This window comes from Excalfactoria chinensis, chromosome 1 (genome assembly GCF_039878825.1).
Source record: "Excalfactoria chinensis isolate bCotChi1 chromosome 1, bCotChi1.hap2, whole genome shotgun sequence".
Lineage (NCBI taxonomy): Eukaryota > Metazoa > Chordata > Aves > Galliformes > Phasianidae > Excalfactoria > Excalfactoria chinensis.
This window is the reverse complement of record NC_092825.1, coordinates 73427291-73445896: the sequence shown is the minus strand read 5'-3', so window position 1 is coordinate 73445896 and position 18606 is coordinate 73427291. Positions and strand designations below refer to the sequence as shown.

General features: G+C 44.5%; 1 protein-coding gene across 1 annotated transcript in view; it reads left to right on the top strand.

Annotated features, from left to right (window-relative positions):
• EPHA1 (EPH receptor A1) overlaps positions 1-17887 on the top strand; it is a 31621-nt gene extending 13734 nt beyond the window's left edge. Inside the window, exons 3-18 of the mRNA XM_072331161.1 lie at positions 592-867; positions 2476-2866; positions 7597-7752; positions 7950-8282; positions 9364-9488; positions 9590-9749; positions 11718-11814; positions 12499-12554; positions 12817-12939; positions 13042-13227; positions 13677-13738; positions 14269-14478; positions 15129-15278; positions 15714-15907; positions 16203-16358; positions 17164-17887. Coding sequence (XP_072187262.1) covers positions 592-867; positions 2476-2866; positions 7597-7752; positions 7950-8282; positions 9364-9488; positions 9590-9749; positions 11718-11814; positions 12499-12554; positions 12817-12939; positions 13042-13227; positions 13677-13738; positions 14269-14478; positions 15129-15278; positions 15714-15907; positions 16203-16358; positions 17164-17242 — 2754 coding nt within the window. The 3' untranslated portion in view covers positions 17243-17887. The remainder of the gene's footprint in view (positions 1-591; positions 868-2475; positions 2867-7596; positions 7753-7949; positions 8283-9363; positions 9489-9589; positions 9750-11717; positions 11815-12498; positions 12555-12816; positions 12940-13041; positions 13228-13676; positions 13739-14268; positions 14479-15128; positions 15279-15713; positions 15908-16202; positions 16359-17163) is intronic.
• Positions 17888-18606: the final 719 nt, after the last annotated feature.

Sequence of the window (18606 nt, the reverse complement as noted above, 5' to 3'; positions counted from 1 at the left end):
AAAATCAACTGAGTTTTAATAGTTAAATTAAGGTTTGCAAAACATCACAACCAAAGAAGCATGAACTCCAAATTAATGAACACAGTTCTTCTGCAATTGACATTCCTACTGTGTCAGGCTGTCTCTTCTCTTACTCAAAGTATTGTGCATTACTTTTAGGGGCAGATAATTGTACTGACCTGGCGTATCTTACAGTATACTCTGCATATAAACAGTGGCAGGGAAAAGTGGATCATACATGGGAGTAGTTTTCTAAATCTGAGATGAGACAGTGTATGAGAAACAGACATTGGAACAAAGGTATGATGAAGAGGTTGTGCAAGGACCCATTCACTGTGGCTCCTTTCAGTTTGGAATGAATTCAGTCCTCGTTAGCATATCCTCTGTTCTTCCTTTGTAAAGTTAGGCAGGTAAGGTGCTGTCCACCAGATGCCACTTTTGCTTAGTGTAAGAGACCTCTCAGCTAGGCAGGATATGAGCCGTATGCTACCTGAGAACAGACTTTGTAGGCTAGATTTTGTCATATTTGAAGTAAGTGAAACTTGTTTCTCACATCTGTCTAATGTGTGTTTTCTTCTACCCTGGGAGCAGTGGAGTGAAGTGCAGCAGATGATAAATGGTACCCCAGTCTATATGTACCAGGACTGCAGCGTGCTCTCTGAGGGTGACACTGATCACTGGCTTCGCACCAACTGGATTTATCGGGGTGAGGCAGCATCTCGCATTTACGTGGAGCTGAAGTTTACTGTGAGAGACTGCAAGAGCTTCAAAGGTGAAGTGGTGACCTGCAAAGAGACCTTCAACCTCTACTACATGGAGTCTGAGCAGGATGTTGGGATCCAGTTCCGCCGCCCAATGTTCATCAAGGTCTGTAGTGCTTGGGTGAAAGACTGTGTCATCTCTTTCAGCTTAAACTGGGAGTGTCTGGCTGGGGAAGCATCTGGGGAAGGGAAAAGAATAATTGTTATCCGAATAAGCTTTGCCCTAAGTGCCCTCTCTGATGCTCAGAGCAGCCTCTGCCAGAAGTGGCAATAGTTTTCAAATGAGATCAGATCTCCAGTTCTTCTTAAATACTTATTAAACTGGACACAAATTAGGTGAGAATTCTAAAGGATTATAACAGTGCCCCACTGTTACATCAGTTTGTAGCAACAGAAAAACAGAGACCAAAAGAATTTGACTTGCCTTAGGCAATAAATCAGGAATAAACCAAGTGAAGAATAGAACCCAAATCAAATCTCTGTGCTTCTGATCATTTGTTCCTATTGTTATCAGATATAGGGTCTTTTTTTTTTCTACATTTGGAGCTGTTGGCTTGTTATAATGAAATTCTCCCTTGTGTGAAAGTATTTAGCACTACTATATTTTACCTGCTGTTTCTCCTGATGTGCTGCTATCTTGTCATAGAAATATTTGAATTACAGAAAAGGGGATGTCAGCTTTACTGGTAGGGGAACTTCTATAACTATTTTCTATCCTAAAAGAAACCACAGACCTAGATTATTTGACTGCTCTTTCCTCTATAGATTAAATGACATGTTATGAAAACAAAGAACTGTAAAAGCTACAAGAGGAAGAGCAGGACTAGGGTAGCTGATTCCCCTCCTCCCCTCCCCAGTGCACTTCCCCTCTGGCTGGGGCCTACAGCACATATCTCTGAGATGTCTCCACAAATCCTAAATCTACTTTATGATCCCACCAACAGAAGCAGCTGCTCTGCAGATTCTTAAATTGACCATCCAGCTACCTGGAGCAGGTGGTGTTCTGCAGTGGAGAGGACTGTTTTTCAAGGTCTCCAAGAAAAAAGACCACCCCACTTGTAGTCCAGCTTTTCTGTATCACGTGATGTCATGGAGGCCTTTCCCGTCTGCCCACAGAAAGCACTTCTCTCCAGGTCTCATTGTTTTGTTGGTGAGGAAGTGGAATGTATAAGTGTGGAAGTGTTTTTTTCACCCAAGTATTCTCAGTGCTTAAAAGTACTGAATACTGCATGGCAAGCACCTTGCAGTAGAAGCTCTGATCTGCATCAAGTGCAGTCTGGAAACAGGTAGCTGTAATTTGCTGGTCAACTTCAAAAAGACATCCCTAAGTGCTGCTGTGATTTTACTGTATATTGATTTGCAAACAAAAATTACCACAGAAGAGATTTGCTCCTGATTTGTTAATTTCTTCTTGGGGTAGTTCCTACAGACATCCAAGATCACAGATCCAGAATACAGCGAACTCTATAAGACAGCAAATTACTGCAAATGAGTTGAAAGGAAATGGTGAAAAGTATGGAAGCAGGAGATCATGGCAACCAGTCATTAACACTTCTTCCAAAAGCAAAGAAGGCATGCAGTGCACTAAGATTAGCAACAGTTAACAATTCTGTCTGCAAAAGTCATTAGTGTAAAATACGTTTGACAGGCATAGGTATCTCTGAGCTGCTGCCTGCTTGGATGTTAAGCTGCTGTCTTTTTCTCTTTTGCTTAGCTCAACACTGTGGCAGCAGATCGAAGTTTCACAAACAGAGACATCGAATCTGGTGCCATGCAGCTGAACACAGAAGTGTGCCCCATTGGGAAGCTGTCTCGTCGGGGCTTCTACTTAGCTTTCCAGAACTCTGGGGCTTGTGTAGCAATGGTGTCTGTCCGAGTGTATTACAAGACTTGCCCAGAGGCAGTGCGGGGTCTTGCCCGTTTTCCAGAGACACTAGCAGGTTTGGAGGGGCTCACAGAAGTGCCTGGTGTCTGCGTGGAATATGCAGCTGAAGAAATGGGCTCTCCCCCAAGGATGCACTGCAGCACGGATGGGGAGTGGCTGGTACCAATGGGCCGATGCCTTTGTGCTGTGGGGTTTGAGGAAGTCGATGGGAGCTGCGTAGGTGAGTATGCAGACAGACAGTGGCTGTAGGCCATGGGAGAGATTCCAGGGAGCTAAAGATCAGAGTATCTGTAAGCACAAATTGAGAGTAGGGGAGTTAGTGTGTCCTACCTCTCTCTTGCCTGTCCTCTGTGCCTGCATTTCTTATGCCTTTTCTCCCCTGTGTAACTTCTTTTCCAATTGTGATTTTCTCCTTATGTGTCAAGTGCACACACCTCTCCACTCCCTCTTGGGCTTCATCCAGAAGCCTTCAGCTTTAGAGCTAGTTTCTGCGAGCTGTAACTGTGTGATTGACACTGACTCACTACACAACTGGTTCCCAAGCCTTAAAATGGCAGCCTTGTTCTTTCAGGTGTGATGGATCAGATGCACGGAACAGTGCTTGTTCCACGACTAGAAAGCTGAGATCCAAAGCGGGGCAGGTTTCTCCTTTATGCCCCTTTCTGCTTGGACTGGGATGGTTCTTCTGCCATGGGACATTGTGTAAAACACATTGCATAATAACATCTGTACCTGGTTCATTTCTGAGAAAGAGCAATTAGCAGACATAGGAATCGCTATAGTACTGGAATGACAGTGAGACAGCACTGTTGGAGCAAGCAGTGCAGGGCTTTGTTTGTCACTGAGGGGACAGGATCCAGATTCTTGTGGCTTCTACATGTGTATGTCACAGGAGAGTGTACATACTGTGGTTTGGGGAATATGTGTTAATGCAGAGAGGGAGATAACAGCACATCTCAGCTGTAGTTTTCAGAGCCATAGAGCATAAGGCTGAGGCAGTTCAGAAAACAGAAAAAGGAATTCATGCATTGCTTCCCAGATCAGCAAAGTGACCTTTATGCCCTATTCTGCCCTTGTTTCACAGCAAAGATCTGGTGCTCGTTTGATTCCTCACTTCTTGCCGCTCATTTTGCTTGGAGAGCTAGCAAAGGTTGAAATACAACATCTTCACTCTTCACCAGCAAACCCCTCTCTTACACAGCCCAGCCAGTTTTTCCACTTAGGTACTACAGAGCTCTCCCCGCCCTCCTGAGAGCACTCCCCTGGGAAGGGGCAGGGAAGCTGTCATGTCTGGACAGGCCCTGGCTGCTATCACAGCACAGGTTCATTTTATGTCTGTGCTTTTATCCCACTGCCTAAGTACAGCTGCAACTTCAGTGTCTTTTTTAGGATCAGCAGGGAATAGGGAAATCTCACAGGAGAAAAAGTGAAGAGAGGAGAACCTTGCAGAGACAGGGAGAGGTAACTTCATGCCCCAAGAGCAGCGTATTATTTGAGCAACTGAGGAGGTGGTGAATGTAGGTTGCCTTTTGGGGGACATCTTGGGTTCCTCGCTCTTTACAAAGACATTGTACAAAGGACTGGGAACAATCCACATCAGGATGAGGACCGAGGTAAAGGCTTCTACTTTTGTTCTCCAAAGATGAAGAACTTCCCCTTCAAACAACACAGTGACAGAATGGAGGAAGAAGACTTTCAGGCAGGGAATTCTAGTTGTTCTGATTGTAGCCTTGAGCAAGAAGAGAGTAAAAAATAAATAAATAAATAAATAAATTACACTATGATCCTTGCCTCATAACAGGGAGGAGAAACTGATCTCTAGTACAGGACAGGAGGCAACAGAAAGCCAGAAGACCAGGTTTTGAACTAGTTCATTCAACCTCTTGGTGAATTTCCAGCTGTACAGAGCTCAGCCATCTCATCATCCCAGAAAAGCTGTGCCTGCCCAAACCATTACACCTCAACCTCTCTCAGCATCGCATACCTTGCTTTCAATAAGCCTAGACCTCCGTCTTTATCATCTTCAATTAAGTTGTTTGCTGTGAACCCAAGAGGCTGGCTGTGCCCCGGATTATATTCTGGTTTCTTGATGGGCTCTGCAGGGTGATGGGTGAGTGGGTTACTGATGCTGAATTCCCTGTCAGCATTATTATAGTGCCTGAAGGCCGCCCGATGCTTGCTGGCAGTTTCAGGACAGGAATACCAGTAGAGAAGAGTTAGACCACTGCTTTCCTCTGCTTCTTGAGTGATCTGCACTAATTTCACCCTTTCTCTGTCTTGTTTTTCACATCTTATTGCCTGGAGCTGGGTCTGGAGTGGATGCTAAAGGACTCATGAAGCCAAGTGCCAAGGAATGAGAGAGACCGGAGTGGAGCTGACTTCCAACTAGAGGCAGCTGCTGACCTCTGGTCTCTAGTGACAGGACCCCAGGGAATGGCACGGAGCCACATCAGGGGAGGGCCATGTTGGGTATTAGAGAGATTTTTCATTAGAGAGTGAACAGGCTGTCCAGGGCAGTGGTCACGGCCCAAAGCTGCTGGAGTTCATGAAGTGTTTGGATAGCACTCAGACACAGGATTTAAGTTTAAGGTGCTGCTGTGTGGAGCCAGAAGTTGGAGGCAGTGATCCTCGTGGGTGCTTTCCAACTCCAGATATTCTGAAGTTCAGTGATTCTACAGCTAGAATCCTCCTCGCCTCGCTCATACTGTTGGAACTGACTGCCATTTCTGCCAAGTGAGCCCATAGCGGCCACGCTACAGGGAACTGCAGGTGGCAGCGCGCGAGCTAAACACCTCACGGGCACCAACGGCAGCATGGCCGCCGACCAGCTGCCGCGGGGCAGCACCCACTCACCCATTCACATGGTAGAGCCTGCCATACCCACCCCTACCCAACCGGGCGCTCCGGGATAGGCTTCGCACCGCCTCCGAGGCGGGGCTGGCATCGCATCCCTGAGTGGGGCCGCCGGTTCTCCGCCGGCCCTGGCCCAGAGCCTTGGGGCACCTCCCTGGCGCTGTGCAGCCACCTGCCGGCCGCTCCTGGCATGGCGGCAGCGGCTGCGTGGGCCCCAGCCGCTGCGGCGTGGAAGCCGAGGCGCCAGGCGCCGATACCGCACCATCTTAATCACGAAGCGGCGGAGCGCGGCCGGGGGCGGCGAAGAGTGCCTCGGGCAGGTCGTGGTGGCTGAGCCGGGGGCACCGCCAGGGCCGCTCCCCCTTTGGGCCCTGGGGCCTCGATCGTGGCTGAGGGGCTATGCTGTACCTGCCGCTTCCGGGACGCCGGTCTGGCCTGGGCTTGTTTTGACTTGTTTTGGCTTAGTTGCCCGAAACTGAATGGCCTCTTCCGTAACGCCCGCGGGGAGCCGCCCCCCCTGCTGTCCTGACCCTCCAGACTTGCCCGGGCCCGAGCCTAGCCACCTGGAGGTGTACTGCTGTCTAGGTCGTACAGGCAGCTGTGTGCCACCACCGCCGCCTGCAGATCCTGTCCCTGCTTGGTTTTTAGCGTAGACGTAGCCTAAGGTGATGTGACCTGATTTGGCAGAGTGGTGCCTTCCCTGCACCCTCCTAGGTTTCTCCCTTCACCCAGATGTTTCCTCTCTGCTGCCTCACTGCTTGAGCAGGGAGGTTGGTCTAGATGATATCCAGAGGTCCCTTCCAACCTCCCTGCTCAAGCAGCATCCCTTGGAACATAATACCCAGTATTGTGTCCAGATAGATCTTGAATATCTCAAGAGAAGGAGACTCCACAACCTCTATGGGAAATCTGTTACACTATTCAGTCACCTTAACATTAAGCCTTCCCTTCTCCAGGACAAACAGGTCTTTTTCCCTCAGCCTTTCCTCATATGAGAGATGTTCCACTCCCTTGTTTTAATAGGCCTTTGCTGGACTCACTCCAGGAGCTCTGTGTCACTCTTGTACTGGGGAGCTCAGAACTGGACACAGTACTCCAGGTGAGGCCTCACCAATGCTGAGGAGAAGGATGACCCCCACTGACCACATAGTTGAATGGTGGTAGCTAAAAATGATAGAAGCTGTAATGGGTGGTTCTGTTATTTCCTGAGGTTTGAAGGTAGAGAGACATACTTCAATACAGCAAAGACAGTGTCAGATGTTACAGGTAGGGAATGATTTGGCTGTATATTTTTTGTAGGACTGGAAACAGGAAAACTGTGGCACATGTTCTCTTGTATTCCATGTTAGCTTCCTAGCCACTGCTTTTAGGCAAACTGTTAATTATCTAGATATTCCTCAGGGCCGTGCTAGGTGATATTCTGGTGTGACCATTGTAAAGATGCTTCTGCTAAAAAGCCCACTGGCTATCTCATATGAAGTTGGCAAGCAGGAGTCTGAGGAGTACAAGGGCTCAGAACCAGTATTTATAGCATAACTGGGTTCTCTTTCTCATGTACCATTCTGGAGATTCCACTTCTTTGGTCTACAACACCTTCCATAACATTGATTCCACCTTGAATTTGCATCTCTCTGTGCTCTGAGAAGATAATCAATATATGTGACCTTCAGGGATCCCTTCCAAGCCAAATATTTCTGTGAACTGAAAGAACTGAAGAAATGCAGGCATGTAAAAGGAGTGTACAAGAAACTAAACAAAACTATCCAGTTGTTTCATAGAATCATACAACCATAGAATCTTGGATTGGAAGGGACTTTAGAAATAGTCTAGTTCCAGCCCTGCTGCTGTGGGCCATACACTGGGTCAGGCTGCCTAGGGCCCCATCCAACCTAGCCTTGAGCACCTCCAGGAATGGGGCATCCACAGCACAGCCTGCACGAGTGCCTCACCACCCCCTGGGTAAAAAACATCCTCCTAATGTATAATCTAAATCTCCCCTCTTTCAGTTTAAAAGTACCCCATCTTGTCCTGCCGCTATCTGTTTGTGTAAAAAGTTGGTTAATACTGTTGGACTTATGTTAACTTATCTCTTCACAGCCTGCCAGCGAGGATTCTACCGTCACTCTCTGGAGACTAAACGCTGCCTGAAGTGCCCCCCAAACAGCTTGTCCAATGAGTTAGGGGCTACATCTTGTTCCTGCAATGCAGGCTTCTATCGGGCACCATCAGAGGGCCAGAACGTTGCTTGCACCCGTGAGTTGTGGTTGGAGAGAAAGAACTAAGAGACAGGAAACAATGGAGTGCTTAGAAATTGGGATGAGAGATCAGAGAGGGGAGAGACTGGGGGGAAACAGAGGGCATAATTCAAAATGCATCAGCAGATGGGAAACTGCCTCCATACTTTGGGTATTATCAACTGCATCAAATACTTTCTTTCTTGTTTCTTGTAGGTCCTCCTTCAGCTCCCCGCAATGTCAGCTTCAACCTTATTGGCACACAGCTCAGTCTGTGGTGGCAGCCACCCAGTGATCACGGTGGGCGAAAGGACTTAACTTACACAGTCTTCTGTCAGCGCTGTCATTTCCTGTCGTGTGATCCATGTGAGCCTAGTGTGGTATTCTCCCCGAGTGCTTCGGGCCTCACCAAAACTGCTGTGGATGTGGATGGCCTAGAAGCTTACACCAACTACACATTTGCTGTGGAAGCCCATAATGGTGTCTCAGGAATGGGACCTGCTGCACAGAGAACTGCTCCAGCTGTCTGGGTTGCAGTTGGACATGCAGGTTAGCAGAACCAGAGAGTTCTTCCTGCTCACCAGAAAAAGGAAGAGGAATCTCTGTGAATGTTTAAGCATTCTCCATCTTCTCCTTCTGTCCGTTATGTGTGTTGGTAGAGTATGATAAGTTACCTCTTACCTCTGTCACGTAAAGTCCCTCAGTTCTATTTCTTGCATATCAAAGCAGTGGTAAACAGCAAGAGCTATGTATCCACCAAAGACTTAACAGAGGTGAGGAGGTTAAAGCCTTTCCAGTGATACACTGTTGTAGTCCACACAGAATATTGTTACATGTGTGACAGGAAGAATGGAGACTGTGACATTACTCAGATTTTGCAAAAAATCAAACACAACAGAAATCCTGATGTAACCAAAAAGGCAAACTTTGAAAACGTGGAGAAATGAAGATGTTACAAACATACCAGTTCTCCTTCACGCGTGTTTTTATAGTTTGGCTTCAAGTTGGCTAGTTTGGTTGTCCTGCAAAGACTTTCCCGAATGCTGTGAAACGTGATTATAACAAGTGACATTACAGTGCTTAGCAGCCCCTACTACTTCTTCAGTTCTGATTTAGTGACAAAGTACAACTTCCTCTCTCTTCTTCCTGTTGCTGTACAGAGGCAGTGTAGCTCTGAGCTAGGAAAGTAGAGCTAATTTTGACTTATCTCACCACTTCCTGCTGATGAAGGACAAGGAGAGAACCAGTTTTGATACTTCAAACTGCAAACTGTTAAAAATTATCTTTTACACATTTTTATTACAAATTGAACACTTTCAGTACAGTGCTGTGTTAAATGTGATTTCTTGAATCACTAATTTTGTTTTGAAGATGAAAGATACATACTTCTTCTATTGTGGTAGATACTGTTGGGGTAGTATGCTATTCCAGCAAACAAATTACAACTGGAGACCTCATTTTCTTTTCACCATTGAAGAGAAAGGTGTGGCAGTGGTAATGAGTGTCATTTCTAGTTGCATAGTATGACCAGAGAAGGAAAGATAGTGAAGATAGTGCCTTGGATGGAGAGAGGGCTTACTTTGCATTGTTTGCATTTCATCCTGATATTCTTTGTTGTTCCACCTGGCAGCTCCGGTGACAGTATCCCAGTTTATTCTGACACAGAGAGATGACAGTAGTCTGTCTGTTTCTTGGCTTGCCCCGCGGCAGCGCAGCCGGACCTCAGTGGAGTATGAGGTCATGTTCTTTGAGAAGGTGAGATCTGCCTCATCTCTTCTTCCCTTTTTCACCTAAAGTGATGAAAATGTCCATTTCATACTATGTTTTAGTTACTTGGCCTTGTTTGATTTCTGCAGGGAGAGGAGGCGCGTTACACAGTGAAGCACCTTCTAGAGCCAAATGTCACTCTGACGGACCTTCAGCCAGACACATCCTACCTGCTTCGTGTCAGGTCCATCACACCCCTTGGGCCTGGGCCCTACTCGCAGGAGCAGGAATTCCGCACCCTTCCGCCAGGTAAAATACAATTATTGTATGTCGTTAGTGAGAGACTCATTTCATCAGATAATACATGCATATAGTACCCTAATCTCTTTTTGTGTTCTACCAACTGTAAAGCAAAGAAATCACGTCCCTGCATTCCTTGTCATCAGGGCCAGGTGACAAGGCCTTGTTATTTCATACACAAAAGTTCTGAACATGGAGTCAGTTATCTTTTGTGCGTACTGTTACATAAAATTCAATTGTACTTTCCCCTTCAGAACTATTGATCTCAAGTTTGTGTGTTGTACTGGTAAATTACTTATTATCTGTTCATTTAGTTCTCTTGAAAGATACTTTGATTCTGGATAGCAGTGTTTTTAAGTGAAAGGATTAGCAAAATGATTAGCATATGTCTCCTTTTGTGTGGAAATTGCTAATGAAAAGAAGAACTCAGAGGAGTTCACCACTATATTTTTCCTGTATTATTATTTCTGCTGTATGTCGTTGAGCCCCTTAATGTGAACCTGGCAACAACGCTACCCAAAAAAGATGGTACGTGCCAATTCTCACCCAAAGTGAGGAATATCAGGCTACTAAAGCCACGAGGAAAACTTTCTTCAGTGTCAAAGGAAATAACACATAGACTCTGCATTCAACCTTCCCTTTCCCTGGGTTACGTAGAGACTTATCTATTATTGAAAGTTTTTAGTGATAGAATTTACTCTGTCTTCATTCTGTAAATCCACAGATCCTCCTAGTGACCCCACGGATGTTCCTGCTAATTTTAGAAATACGTTCATTGAAATGATGCCAATAAAAGGCTGGTTTTGTTGTAATGAAATAGAGAAATAGAAAGAAAACAAATGCATGCCTTAATTTTAATAAATAATTATATAAAATGAGTAAAAGCTGATAAAGATTTGTGATACTGTGTTTGAAATATTTAAAAATTGGGCCTTATTTGGCACCAGGAGCTTTTGGGAAGATCTTAAGGAAATCACAGTGCTAATTATAATAACATAAATGACCATAGGAGAGACATTGACCTGTTGGAGCATATCCAGAGAAGGGCCACAAACATGATCCCTACGAGGACACACTGAGAGAGCTGGGGCTGTTCAGCATGGACAAGCAATGGCCTTGGAGAAACCTGATAGCGGCCTTTCAGTATATGAAGGGGGGCTATAAGAAGGAAGGGAACAGATTCTTTAGCAGGGTCTGCTGTGACAGGACAAGGGGAAATGGTTTCATAATAAAGTAGCGGAGATTTAGAGTGGATATAGGGAAGAATTTATGTACAATAAGGGTAGTAACGCACTGGAACATGTTGCCCAGAGGTGGTAGAGGCTCTGTCCTTGGAGATATTCAAGGTCAGGCTGGATGTGGCTCTGAAAAACCTGTCCTAACTGATCATCTTCTGTTTGTTCCAAGGGATTTGGACTAGATGGACCTAAAAAGATATGATAGTGGAATGTGAGATAACACAGTATAATACAATATAATTGGAATTGAAGCTAATAAATAAATGAGAGAAAGTGTCCAAAAACCAAAGGCCTTATTTGAATGCTGAAGATGAGATAGCTAAGGAGAGCACACTGCAGAGACAAGTAGAAATAGAAGGGCCAATCTCGTAACTCCAAGTCATTTTTATCTTTCCATCTGAGTAGAAAACTGAAACGGAACAGTAAAGTCTTCTGGAAGCTGTAGTTCTTCCCTTCTGAGGAAACTACTGACAATCCATGGGACTGTAGCATTAACTCTTTACCTACCAATGCACTACATGATGTTGTGATGTGGAATACTGATAACAAAAATCGTAAAAGCACGATGGAGTCTGAATGAAAGAGCAGCACTGTAGGATTCAAATTTGGTACTCTGCTACCTGGAAGACAAATCACCATAATTGGCTAATAGTGATAGCTTGTGGAAGCTGGTTGTTGTGTTCCTGATAAGTAATTTTTGGTCTTTTAAATGATATGGCTATTCTCTTTGTCTCTGCAGACACAGGAGCTCTGTCTGGTGGAGTCATAACATCTATTATCTTTGGAGTTTTGCTATTTATTGGGCTGCTTCTGGGAATTCTGTTCTTTCGACGGAAGTAAGTGTTGATTATTGGAGTTGAAAAAGGCTTAGTGTATGCTATGGGAGCTTAAGACAAAGTTAAAAAGGTATAAACTGATCTTTCAGAGGAAGTTGGACAAATTAGTTAGAGTTGAAAGAGGAAGACCAGTATGTTGCAATTAGATGGACTGATTCACAGTAATCCCACAGATTGGAGGGGTTGAAAAATCCAGCACTAATTTGGCATGATAACTTACTGTTATCATGCCAAATGAATAAAAATATTGTTATGGTAGTATAGTTTGTACTTCTGCCAATCAATTAAGCAGAGAATAGACATATGCAGTCATTTCAAGCCATTTTCCATGTACCAATACTTTAATGGTCATCTACACAGATACAAAGTTCTGCTTCCTCTCTAGATGTCTACAAGGCTTCTATTGTGTTTTAGATCAGTCGTTATATTGAAAATGTACAGAAAATATAAAATAAATGGAAACTAATTTGTAATTCATCAAGGATAGAACAAAACTACCTGTATGGAAACAAAGCTGCATTTCTAAATTTACATGAAACACTGCATTTTCTTGCTAGCTGCAAGAAACTGCTCTGCACTACCCAGAAGTCTATGTCCGAACAGCTAGGGCAGTGTCCCTAGAAGGCTTGCTTTTCTTTTTGCTGTCTGTAAACCATTCGAGTTTCATGACTTCTTGTGTTTCAGGAAGACTCACCGCAGACAAGCACGGCCTGATTACAGTACTTCAGGCTTTGATCGAGGTGAGTTGGAACTAAGGAGGAACCCAGAATAGGTTGGAAGGAATTATAAGAATTGGAGCTTCAAACATCACAAGAGCATGTTTTTTTCTGATACAATATGTCTACTTCTATAATAGCAGTATTCTCAATGTATGTTTGGTGTATTTGTTAATTTCTCTTGTTGGAATCCTGTAGATTCATCTCTGCTTCTGTAGCTTTGTCCTACATAACTTAACCAAGTTGCTGACTGGTTAATTTGCTCTATTGTTTCCCTTTACAATAGAGAAGGTCTGGTTAAAGCCCTATGTGGACCTGCAACCATATGATGACCCCAGTAGAGGGGTTCTGGAGTTCATTAAGGAACTGGATGTCTCTTGTGTCACTATGGAGAATGTGATTGGGGAAGGTGAGTTTGTTGGTCTTCTCTTCATCTTTCAGTTCTCTCATGCTGCTGTTCACCCACTTCCCTTGAGCTCATCTGTGACCTATTATTTCTGTTTGTCCTCAGGGGAGTTTGGGGAGGTCTATCGTGGGTCCCTGCGGCTCCCAGGGAAAGAACGTATTGTGGTTGCCATCAAAACCCTCAAGTCAACATATTCAGACTCACAATGGTGGAACTTCCTGCGTGAGGCAACAATTATGGGGCAGTTCAATCATCCAAATATTGTACATCTGGAAGGAGTTGTCACCAAAAGTAAGAGCGTGGGAAATGTTCCTGGAATTACAGTAGAAAGTGGCACATTCCTAGGAACATTCTTAAGAGGAGATTATGTCAGGGAGGCTATGTTGGGAAAATATACATTTTAATGTTAGCCTATGGCAAACAGTGAGGAAGGGAGGAGAGTTATGGATTTCCAGAAGAGTCAGGAGGTAGTGTTAGTAAAGGTCTTCTTGGTTTGATGAGTGGATATGAGGTTGGAATAGCATAAGGGATGGTGGAAGGTTTATGTGTGTGATGCAAGTAGAAATACAAAATCACTGGAGGAGTTCTAAGGGGAGGGACATCCACTATGCCAGTGGAACAGGAATGGTGGTTGGGGCTGGGTATGGTTCTCTTGTTCTGGGGGAATGTGGAGAGCAGATTGAAACACAGATTACAAAGGAGAACTGTGAAAAGGGTGACACTTTAATGTTTTCCTCAAGGAAGGCCAATGATGATCATCACTGAGTATATGGAGAATGGAGCGCTGGATACCTTCCTCCGGGTGAGAGTCCTTAATCTGTAATAGGCTTGTGTACTGCTAAAACTTGCACTTGACCTGGATTTAGGACCCTAAGAGAAGACTAGAAATAAGACCTAGACATCCACATAACTTTTGCTCACTAATATTTCCAGTCTCAGCAGCTGAAGCTTGAATTCATCCAGTTTGCTCAGTATCCAAGGTGTTGTCTTTGGCAGTTAAAATTCAGGTACCTAGTTATAACTCTGGAGACCACTACCAGTGCCTTGGTGTGAACCTGTGGAGTCTCTTGGGCTAAAGCACCATGTTTTGCTTGTTACCAATTTACTCTTTTGATAGTTGATAAAGCCAGTATCTAGAAATCAGCAGAGTGATGTTAGTTTGGATGAGGCCCTGGGCAGCCTGGTCTAGTATCAGATGTAGAGGTTGGCAGCCCTACCTGTGGCAGGGCAGTTGGAGCTTGATGATCCTTGAGGTCCCTTCCAACCAGGGCCATTCTATGATTCTATGATTCTATGACTTGACCAGGGTCTTCTCTCACTTCTTCCATGTAGGAAAATGAAGAAAAATTTAGCCCTGTGCAGCTTGTGAACATGCTGCAGGGAATAGCCTCTGGCATGACCTACCTTTCAGAACACAACTATGTGCACCGGGATCTGGCTGCTCGCAACATCCTGGTAACACGCAGCCTTCAATGCAAGGTGTCTGACTTTGGTCTTTCCCGAATACTGGAGAATGATGCAGAGGGAACATATGAAACCAAGGTAATGCAAAAACAGTCTCTGGAGAGGTAGGAGTAAGTGAGCTTCAGTCTTAGGAGATGGGGTTTCTGCCAGTTAAGAATGGCAGAATGTTTTTGTGATATGAAACATGCCAGGTAGAGAATTTGGAGAAAGAAATCTCCTAAGAAAACCCATTATAAAATTGCAAGTCATTATTTGATGGAAGGCGGTGCTTTTCTATTGAGTCCACGTTGATTTTGTTTGCTAAGTACAGGAAATGTGTTTTTTGAAGTGAAGCGAAGTAGGATGTCAGGTATTTTTGTACTCAGTTAATAGCATCTAGCTTTGAAGACAACCTTGCTGTGAGCAGGAGTTTGGAGTAGGGAGATCTACAGGTCCCTTCCAAAGGAAGCTCCAGTGATTCTAATATCTTGTTTCATTGAAAGTATATCTGTTACTGGCATTAGTATCTTAAACCCAGAGCAGTGGTTTTGTGGTTTTCAATTCAACTGAACAGAAGGCTTAAATTCATTTACTATGCAAGATTGTTTCTGTCTTTTTGATAGATTTCCCCAGAGGTGATTACACATCTCTTTAAGAGAAGAGGGCCCAGTCTAAGAAGTAGTTTGTGAGCTCCTTGCATGAAAGCACTGGATACAAGCTGGAGACACTACGTTTTTTCTCTTTTACAGGGTGGTAAGATTCCGATCCGATGGACAGCCCCAGAGGCCATTGCTCATCGGATTTTCACCTCAGCCAGTGATGTCTGGAGCTTTGGAATTGTCATGTGGGAGGTGCTGTCATTTGGTGACAAGCCATATGGGAATATGACCAATCAAGAGGTAATATACATTGAGCTCCGGTTTTAAGGTTATATTTAAGGAATTATTTAGGGTTATTATTTAAGGAATATAGGCCTCTACTTGTTCTTCCTCTACCTTTCCATTCTTCTAAACACATAACTACTCTCTTCTTCCCTGCTAAAAATCAATGTGGCCAAGCTTTGACTTAGGCAGTAACAATCATTTCATTCTCACTTCTAAAGAACATGTGCAGCTAAGCTAATTAATAAAAGACTGAAACCAAATGTGTATTTCACTTCACATTTTGACATCCATTATGTGTTCTTATTCTTTGCTATGCTGCCCAAACCCTACATTATACATATGTAACCTGCTTCAACCCCTTCCCTTGCTGTACACTGCATAATGGTGAACTGTCTGCTCCCAGCCCCCTGGAGGTTTCTGGTCCTTCTTTTACACTTGTTCTCTGTGTAGGTGATGAAAAGCTTAGAGGATGGGTACCGGCTCCCCCCACCTGTGGACTGCCCATCCATCCTCTATGAGCTAATGAAGAGCTGTTGGTCACATGATCGAATGAGGAGGCCTCATTTCCAGGAGATCCGTGCACAGCTGCAACACTTCAGCTCAAGCCCCCATCTCCTCCGGTCTGTTGCAGACTTTGATCCCAGGTAAACAGACTGGCATTGGAGGAGGAGGGATTAACTGGGAGATTTTTGCCTCAGACAGGAGGAGAGGTGGTGTTAGCAGTGCGGTCTGGCAAAAGATACCTTGAATGTTCTGTGAGCAGAAGGTAGCAGTAATCTTTCTCTCATGGTGACAGTCTCTGAGCAGTCTGATCTCTCTGCAGAGAGCAGGTCAGTGGGCCTAGCCCTGGTAGAGAGTTTTCTCTTTCAAGCTACTGTCTCATAGTACTAACCACTAAAGGTAGTTGCCTGGCTAAATAAGGGTTTCATCTGCTTTTAGGGTAACGCTCCGGCTCCCCAGCTGCAGTGGATCTGATGGTATCCCCTATCGATCTATTCCTGAGTGGCTGGAATCCATTCGCATGAAGCGTTATATCTCCAACTTTCGCACTGCTGGCCTTGACACCATGGAGTCAATTCTGGACCTCACTGCTGAGTAAGGGCAGGCTAAGTTTCCATAGGACACACTGGGATGTTTTGAAAATAGCTGTATCTGTCCTGCTATCTGAACAGGAAATCACATTTACTTGTAAGGCTTCTTCATCCTTCTTTATGTGGTTAAATGGAAGTGGATAAGCCTATTGCCCTGTAAGGGAATGAATAAAGCATTGAGGCTGTTTCCCTAATTGTGCTTGAGGCCTACTGGGGGCTTGAGCTGCTCTGAATTCCGATCAGACGCAAGAGAGCAAGAAGAGATGTAAAATAATTCCCTAACCTGACCATTTCTCTAGCCTCATAGGACTCGAGAATTTTCTTGCTTGAACTCCAGACGGGCTAGTGACTTTCTCCCTGTGTCAGCTAGGCACAGTTCCATCCTAGAACGAAGTCCTTCGGGGCCCTTTAGAAGATCTAAGGCCAGATGGGAACTTATGACCAAGTATAACTGGAGCAGTTACATAAAACAAATGGACAGGTACAGTGCAGGGACAGAATCTACTGAAGGGTTGAGACGTGGCTCATATCAGAAGAGGACATAGATGCAGTCCTGATTTTATGGGAGCATAAGCCTTGTCACAAGGTGGGAGAATCCAGTTGACTGAGTGGGAAGGGGTAGGCAGGAAAGGGAAGTAACGCCTGGATGTTTCTTCCCTCTAGAGAAAAAGGGGTAGTAGGAGGTACGGAGGGAAAGGAAGCTTTCTGAACTAATGCTTAATAACTGTTTCTGCCCATTAAACACATCCTAGTCTGCAAGGCAGAAGAATAGCAATTCATTTTTTCCTTTCTCTTCCCATTTCCTTCAGGGACTTGAAACAGATGGGAGTGTCACTTCCAGGCCACCAGAAGAGGATTCTGTGTAGCATCCAAGGCTTTAAGGAGTGACCAGTTGTTGCTCTCTCAAGCTTGCCAGATGCTGTTTTACCAGATATCACTTGGAATCATTCCTATGGCAATTGCTTCCAAATGAGTGACTGGGACAAGCAAAGCAAAAAACCAGGACTGAAAAGACTTACGAGGCAACACCACCTGCTCTCATTTCTGTTTCTCCTTGCTTCAGATAGCAGTACTTTTCGGAACACTGGTCTTAGAATCCATTCTCAATCCTGTCTTCTACTGTTAGTTCTGTGCAGCACGGAATAATCCCTGTAGTCCACATAATGGACTTTCAAGACCTCAGGTAATCACACGGAAATATAAGGATACATACAACTGCAGGGTGGGGATTGTTTTAAGATTGAAAATGAGGATTCAGATGCTGTGGGACCTTCAGAAAACATTCATGAGGATGCAAACATAGAGGTTGGGCACATTTACTCCCTGATGTACATCCCTTCTCCTTTCAGCAGCCTTCTGTCTTCCTTACTTCACAACAGGAACAAACTATTCAATCTTTCACAAGGCTGCTGCTAAGGGATATACTTTTAAGTTAAGCTATTCTTGCTTTGAACACCACCAAGTCATGGTGTACTTGGTTCTTTGAAGCTGGGAGTAGCAGTGCATCCTGCTGTAACTTGTGTGATCGTGTAACCTTGGCATGTTGCTTACTTGCACGTGTACTTCAGCAGAGTGATTTACCTCTCTTCAACCTGCTTAATACCTTTACTTGTTCCATAGACACAAAACTTTGTAGGTACCAATTTTTCTCTGCCTCTTTTTTGAAAGAGGGACCGAATAAGGTATTTGTAACAGAAAAATGTAGAGGTGGGCTGTCATTCCTTCTCTGTGAAGGAAGTATTATTATTTATCAGAACTCAAGACAGAGGTGCTACAGACTGTAAATAGTATTTTGTAAATAAACTTGAGGCAGAGTAGGTTGTGTGCTGGAGTGCTTTGACTTATCTCAAATAATTTGGGGACCTCTGCTCTATAATATATATTATAATTCCCAGCAGGGTGATTACATCCAATTTGTGTTGTTTTGGCCAAGCTTAAGGACTGGCAGTTGCGTAACTGCAGATGTGCAAATGCAGCTGCATTAAAACAAAGGGATGTGTGTGCAGCTGGTCACTTCAGACTGAGTTACTGCTGTAACATACAGCTGTAAATCAAGCCCATCTTTGCACAGCTCCTGTGTTTACCCCAAAACTGTGAGAAATACTAGAAGCTACTCATGTAGTTCAGTGAAATATGTGAGTAGTACTTCCTTTTGCTGCAGAAGAAAGTGTTCAGGTGAGAAGAGGGGGAAAAAAGAGTAAAAATGACACTCCACTGGTCCTAAGACTTCCTCAACAAGCAAACTGGACTCT